The 8233-nt window shown below is 21.2% G+C and overlaps 1 protein-coding gene across 1 annotated transcript; it reads right to left on the bottom strand.

The window, feature by feature from the left end:
- Window positions 1-1254: 1254 nt before the first annotated feature.
- T551_02774 (uncharacterized protein) lies at window positions 1255-3235 on the bottom strand (the record flags this gene model as incomplete). The annotated part of the gene is made up of 2 exons (XM_018375037.1): window positions 1255-3113; window positions 3166-3235. 2 exons carry the CDS (start codon window positions 3233-3235, stop codon window positions 1255-1257), a joined length of 1929 nt encoding a protein of 642 aa, XP_018228917.1.
- Window positions 3236-8233: the final 4998 nt, after the last annotated feature.

The following is an 8233-nucleotide window of genomic DNA, read 5'->3' as shown; positions in this document are numbered from 1 at the left end:
CCTGACGGGGGTGGGTTTGCACTGTGGTGTGGCTTGAGTTTGAGTTTCCATTAGCGTATTTTGATTGAACGTGAGATGTTAGAACCATGTCTTCAAATTTGAGTATTAAATTATTTCTAATTAATTTTAAGGGTGTTCAAGTAAACTTAGTGATAAAACTTGTCAGAGAAGCAGTGTGTACCAAATACATTTAAAGGTGCCCGCTTTCTTTAACGTGTAGTTGGCTGCTTCGCGATATTTTAAATTTGTGTGGGGTAAAATGCGGGCTAAACACGAAAATATATAGATAAGAAATAAAATGTAAAAAATTATACACAAAAAATAGAAGCTAGTTAATCATGAACACTAGCTAATTACATGTAAATATTTGCGTTCGCGTTAAAATTCATTAAAATGTACTTTAAATTAATGCAAAAAATATTTTTTTTAGTTTCTTCTAACTTTCTTATTATTCTTCTTTTTTATCTATTAAATATACATTAAATATACATTATTTATCTTAAACTTTGTTTATTTGCTTTTAAAATATTCATTAAGTTTTTTATACTTATTAATATTATAATAATTTTTTAAAGATTGAAATTTATTTTTATTTTAAAAAAATCTTGCAATGATATTTTGAAATTTTTTTAGTTTTCTAAACTTAAAAATAAATATTAATTTTAGAAAATAAAAATAAGAAAAAATATTTAAAATAATTTTTTTTTGATAAAAACTTTTAAAGTGTAAATTTGTTTTTAAAAACAATTTTTTATTTGAAAATTAATATTTAATAAATATTAGTTTCGAAATTAAAAAAATATAAAATGAATATTATTTTATTGCCATTGGTTTTAATTTTTTTAAATTATTTAATTTCAAATGATTGTGTAAAATATTAAATATATTTTTATTTTTTTATAAAGAAATTTTTTTTACAAAAAATAATTAATCTATTAAAATAAAATCATTTTATTATCTATTTTTAGATTATATTTATAAAAATAATGCTATTTATGTAGAATATTGTTTAATGATGAAAATATGTTCTAAGTTACTTTTGTTTCTAATAATTAAATTATGGTTTTGCTGTTTTGTTTTTGATAACATAATTATTGTTTCTGAGACTAATGATTATTTTTATTATTATTATTATCAAAATCAAGACCATATATTTCAAAAGTAATAAATTGAACTGCATTCTGTTTGAAATGTACAATCTAAAGTTTGAAGATAAAACTAGTTCAATTTTAGAACCAGATTGATTTAATAAACTTAAAATTTTCCAAATCCGTCACCAATACTTTTAATACATATATTTTTTAATGTCGTACAGTTATGACTAAGATCTTTAAAAAGACCAGATAAACCGTTACATTCTGAAACATAATATGCACATTCCGCTAAAGAGGGTTGCTCGTCTATAGTATAGTTAAAGTCTCTCTCTAAATCATTGTATCTTGATAAAAAATTGTGAATTAATTTCTCAAAAAGGTTAGTAATAGAAGTTATTTGGGTGGGTGTGGGGTATAAACACCATTTAAATAATATTTCATTATCTTCTCCATAGTTAGCACATAGTTCTGAAATGTATCTATATAAGTTAGAACTATCAGATAACTCTTGCTGATTAAAAATATTAAAATGACCAGATGGTAATTTTTCTTGGAGTTTCTGCCAAAAATCATTTAAGTTATATCTTTTTATGCCTAGACCATAACATAAAGTTTGTAGATTTTTGCATAATTCTTGAATACCATTACAAGTATGATTAAAATAAGTACAGCCTTCGGTAAATACTTGGCACTGAGGCATAGTTATATTGTTTGTGCCATTCCATAGTATATGCCAAAAATTTTGTGAAGTAAGTCCTAAATCCCAAAGTGTTTTATTTAAATTTTTGCATGATTCTTTTACTCTATCATCCATTTTATTACATTCGTCAGTATAGTTATCTTTACAATATTTATCAAGATTAGGAAATGGGCCCTTATGAGAAATACATCCATTTTCAAGAAACATTTTACATTTCTTCTCTAAACTAGAGTTAGCTTCTTGTATGGAAGATATATAAATTAGAAGAGGAGTAAGAAATGGAATTTTATGAGGAGATAAAACACCGTCTAGTTTCTCCCCAGAAAAAAACAAAGTCAGATTTATGCCTTTAAATGTTAACTCGCAATCACCTAATTCTAGTTGTTTTATGAAGTACATATCAGAATCACTTTTTGTAGAGCATTCTTTTTCTATAATTTTGCAATAATTTTTTACTGTTTGTTTATCACAGAGAGATAAATAGTAATTACATACGCTAAGTAATGAACATTTATTTCTTGATAATGATTCTTTATAACCTATTATATACAATGGCTTTCCTGAGAAGACATCTTCAATATAAGAGCTCAAATATGGACAAATTTGCTTAGCATTTTTAATATAATTTTGACATGTTTCGTTTACTGAAAAACATGATTCTGTAAATTCTGGACCGAAAGATGTTACACAATGACATTTTTTAAGAATATTTTCAACACAATTCTGATGTTTTTCAAAACTAGTATTTACTATTTTCAATAAAATATTATTTTTGTAGTTTTCACGAAATTTTGTATAACATCTTTCTGCAAATTTAAAACATAAATCGTCAATGAAATCATAACAAATTCCATGAAAAATGTTACATAATGTTTGGTAATTTTCACAGTCTTCAACTTCCAATCTTTTGTTGTCTTTTTTCCCAGATGATTTTTTGTTTAAAAAATTTTCAAGTTTTGTTTTTATACCATTACATTTTTCAAGTAGAGATTTTCCAATATCACCCTTTTTAGTCATTAGGCCATAACAATAAGTAAGTATATTATTCGGTCCACACATTGTTAATAGTCTAGTACTAAAACTCCCTCCTGGAAGCTTTCTTAGGACATCTTTACATAATTCTTTTAGAAATGATTTACATCTTTCTTCAGTATTAACAGAAGTTCCTAAAATAAGACTATATAAAGAAATATGGTCTTTTAAAATAACAGACCATACAGATGAAGCTAGTGAGCGCTTTGATAACAGACTAGTTAATTTAGGGTATATTAATGGATTGTAATTTTTTAAGTTGAGTAAACTTAAGTTCTTTTTTGATTCTAAAAAATAAATTAAAAAAAAAAAAAAAAAACAAAAAAAAAATAGAAATACCAAATGTGTTAATTTTTTTTAAGGAAACATATGGTATTGTACTTAAAACTGCAAAGGCAAAGACTTTCATTTATGAAGAATGATAAGTTTCAGTTGTTTTGATAAATTTAGTATTAATAAAGTTGACTTCAAATTTTAGATTGGAAATATACATCGTAGGATGACAAATTCATTGCTATATTTTTAATAATAATTAGTTTCAATTATTTCTAATAAATTTATGTTTTTTTTATAATTTTTAAAAAATTAGCATAAAAAAATATGATATTAAATTTAATTTGCAATGTATTTTGTTTTAAATAGTGCTATGATATATTTAATTTAGATGTTTTCATTTTGATTTTTTTATTATATATCTTTTTTTTTATATTAGATTTTTTCATATTCATTTTTAATAGCTTTTTTTTCTAATTTTAGATAATATGGGTTTTACTTACAATTATTTGTTTTTTATTTTAAATAATTATACGTAATTTTTGCTTTTAGTAAAATGGTTATAATTTTTATTTGGAACTTTTAAGACTTGCTAAAAAAAAAGGTTATTTTATTAAAATAATAAGTATTTTTATAATTATTTTTAATTTCTACTTGAATCTATTTGACTCTACATATGTTTTATATATTCATTTCTTTTTGTTTAATATTTCGATTTTTATATATTTTTTTAAACCAATTGTTTTAATAAAAGTTAAAAAATTGATATTTATTGAACTTTTTTACGTTATTTTATATAATTGATATAAATAATTATCTTTATGAAAAATCATTTAAAGTTTTTATTTTTAATTTTTTGTTTTAGAGCTTGATATAAAATATTATTAATAATATGTTCTAATAATTTTTTAGATTTAAGTTTTAGATCTTTGAGATTATCATTAATTGGCATGCGCTTAGCTACTTTATAAAGAAATCATGACTTTGTAAACAACGTAGTGTTAAATAATTATTTCTTTTGCAAATTTTGTGTATATTAAGGTAAATAAAGCGCAAAAGATATAAACAATAAATAATAATTAATTCTATGAAGAATGTGGGTTGCTTTTGTTAAAATGTACTTCCAATTGATGTTGAAGAGATTACTTAATCTCTTTTTACTTTTCTGTCTTATTTTGTTTGTTTATTTATTAAATATACATATCCTATTTCAAATCTCTATTTATCTGTTTTTTAAATCATGAATGAAATAACCAGTAGTATTGTCTTTTTCTTTACTACATTTTATTCACTTATTCTTAAACCTTCATTCAGTTTCAAATTTTTTGGATCATCTCCTGTCATGTATTTTGCATGCTTATATAGTTCAGTTGATGTCAATGTTATAGTTAATGTGATTATGGAAGCAGCTATGAACATGCTTGTGTGTTAATGTATGTGTAATCCATGTTTCTGTTTTCTGAATAGTTTTATATTTTTCTCCATTTGCTATCTTTCCTATTTTTCTATTTTCAGTATGAGTGTTACTGTGGTTGTATTTTTTGTTACTGTTTTTACTTTTTGCAATTTCATTTTCAGTAGTTCTAATTTCATATATATTTTATCTATTTTTCTACATGGATTCTGATATTTAGATTTTTTTGAATTTGCACTCTTATTTTAGGTAAAAATATATTTTTTTTAACTCTAGAGATTAAATATTAATAACATTAAATAAATGCTTTTGTTCTGTTTTCCGTTAAAGTTTTTTTATCTCTTTACAAGTTTAAATCGTACAGCGTCTTGAACTAGACTAGGTGCACTGATTTAATTCCTTTTCCTATTTTACTCATTGATTTATCTTCTAATAAAATAAGATTTGTTTTTTTCAATTACTTTTGTTTTTTCTTTAATTTTTTAATATTCTTTTTGTTTTCCTTTTAATTCTTTGGCATTCTTATGTTTTTTTGATAATCTTTGAGATTTTTCCTGAACTTGTTATAACAATTTCTTGTAAAGACTATTTATAAATGTTTTATTATTGCCAGCAGAATCATTACAGAAACTTTTGAGTATCTCATTTTCTGCTTGATTCCATAGTGTACAATATTGATTAAGATTTGTTTCAAAATCCTGTATTTTACCTAAATGACCTTTAAATTCGAGTATAAGTGTATCTTTGAAATTCTTTTATTCACAATAAGATTTGTAATATTTTTTTAAATTTTTTATAGCGTTTATCTTTTTTTATAAAATATGAGTAATTAAGCACAAATCTATTGCAATGTGGATATTAAAGAAGACAATGTATCTTTAATTATCTCAGTTCATTTTTAATATTATTTGTGTTTCCGAAATTTCTAATGTTGAATTTTTTGCATTAATTTTCTACATCTTCTAACATTATCCTGATAGTGTTATTTCTTAAAGCATATAGAAAAGAATAATCTTAATTATCTTTTAAGATTTTTTAAGGGTCATTTATCAATTTTTTTTTAAATATGTATATTTTTTTCGGTTTTTCAAGGCATCTTTATATTTATTCAATAAAAGTTATTTTAGTTTTTTACAATTCTTTAATCAATCATAGCCTCGACTTAGTATATTTCATGGCTATTCAACCTTTTTTGAATTTTTTTAATATTCCAGATTTTTTTAGTTTTTTAAAATCCTTAATATTTGGAAATTTTCTCTTTTTGTTTAAATTTTCTAGTAAAATGATTGTTTTCAACCGCAAATTTGTTAGAAGCTTAATAATTATTTTTGCTGATTGTGTATATAAAACAAACAATTCGTTGTTTGTAAAAAATTTTGTTTTTTTTTTTTTCAGTTGATACACTTCTATTAACCTTTGAATTTTTTTAATCTAGTTACTGAAAGATACCTCATTCTCTCCATTTTTTCTTTTAATATTTTATTTATCAATGCATTAAGCTTTTCTTTATAATATGTTTTTTTTTAAATTATTTTGTTTTCTAAAAAAAAGCTTGGTTTTTGAACTAAAAGCATTTTTATAGTAGTATTGTCTAGTTTCTTTTTGGAAGAAATGTTTTCAACTCATGCCAGTTGATGAGTTTACTTGAGTCTTGTGAAAATAGTTTTATTTATTTTTCTAGAAGTAACTTAAATACGATTTATTAGTTCTTGATTTAGTTTATTATATTTTCTTTTTTTAGTTAAATTTTATTATTACATAGGTCATTCGGATTTGTATAATTTTCAAAATAATTAAAAATAATTATACTTTTTTCACTAGTTCTTTAGATTTATTTTTGATTCTAGTGTTAAAATTAGTATCCTGAATTAATAATCATAGAAATATAATTTTATTTGCTATCAACAATTTTCTAAAAAAAATCTTCTTTCCACTAGCTTTTTATAAAGCTTTTTTAAGCCTGTTTTTTCTTTCACTTATAGGTTCTAGTTTCATAGAATTAGAATTTGATCACTCTATTCTGTAAATAAATATTAAAATACTAATATCTTTTAGAAAAGAATTTTCTATTCAAAGATTTGTTAGTATAAATGTTTTCATTTATAATTATAATAAAAATTTGTAAAAAATATTTTATATTTAAAAAATATTGAGAAAATGATTTTGAAATAAAAAACTAATAAATGAAAATAAATTAATAATGTAGAATAAATAAATAGTTGTTAGTTTTATTCTTAAAGCTGTTTTTTATTGTCTTTAATGTTTTAATATTTTTTAATGAATTTATATTTTGTTAAGCTTGAATTTTTATAAAAAATTATTTTTAAAATCTTCGAAACATAATTTTAGTGATTATTTTTTTTATTATTTTTATTTTTTAGGTTTATTATTATTATTATATAATTATATAATTATATATATATCTATATTATTGTAATTTTTTTCTGTTTTTAACCTTTTAATTTTTTAATTTTAGTATTAATGAATTTTTTTTATAAAATTTTTTTAGAAGTCAATTCAAATTTTTATTGTTTATATTTTATTTAAAATTATCTTAAATATTTATTTATTTTCTAGTTATTTTTAGTATTTGGTTTTATTGAAATAAAATGTAAATTCATGACATTTTATATTTTTTAAGCTTTTTGTATATTCTTTTAGTTTTATAATTTAAATTATAAAAAGAATTTCTAAATAGTGATAGTTACTTTTTTTAAAAAAACTTTATCAATCCTTTTATTTTTAAATGTTTCATTAGTTTTTTATTTGAAAAATTTTGTTTAATTATTTCTATACGTTTTTTATAATTTTAGTATTGATAAATTTTGGTATAATGTTTTAATTAATTTAAAGAGATCTTTAATTTTTGTTTTAGATTTCCTTGTCTTTTAGGATTCTTTTTAAAGAGTTTAAAAAGAATTTTGTCATGTTTTCTTCATAATACTTAGTTCATTTTTTATGATATATTAACCATTTTTATAAAAACATATATTTTCGTTTATTCTTTATATACATGTTTCTTGTGAAGCCTAATCTTGTTTGTTTTTAAATTGGTTTATTCTTTAAGTTGTTTTTCTAATAGGTAGTTCAATTTTAAGTTTCTTAGTTTATATACTTTTTTTGTATTTAATGATAATTCTTATTTGATATTCTATTTATTTAAAATATTATCTAAAACTGAAATTCTAAATATTCTTAGATAGCATTTATTTTGATGACCAGTATTTCTGGTTTGGATTTTTTGTTTTTTTATAAATTTTCATTTTAAATATTCTTAAATGTTTTTTAAAATTAATTATAATTGTAGATTTTGATTAATGCTTTAAAATATCTTTTAGAATTAAAATGCATATATTTTAATATAAACAAAATCTGTGATAGAATATGTAATAATGATTATTCAAGACTAAAGTTTTTGAGTACTCTATTATTTTAATTTATATCGGGTGTCCAAATACCTTAGTATTCACTGGGTAAATGAAAAGATTGATGAATGATATAGCTATAAAAAAGTTTGAATAACATGTAGAGGTTTATTAAGTAATAAACGTAAGACAATTAAGTTAGGAATATGGATTAGTTTTTTAAAAATGTAGTACAAATTGATGCAGAAATATTTCTTTTTTTAGTCTAGTCTTTACCTCCTTGGTTCTATTTTTTTTGCTCATCTTCTTTTCAAACATATATGTTTTTTTCTATATCTCTTCCATTTATCCATTC

Source organism: Pneumocystis jirovecii (genome assembly GCF_001477535.1).
Source record: "Pneumocystis jirovecii RU7 chromosome Unknown supercont1.12, whole genome shotgun sequence".
Classification (NCBI taxonomy): Eukaryota; Fungi; Ascomycota; class Pneumocystomycetes; order Pneumocystales; family Pneumocystaceae; genus Pneumocystis; species Pneumocystis jirovecii.
Note: the sequence above shows the minus strand (reverse complement) of the source record. Positions and strands in the feature narration are given on the sequence as shown.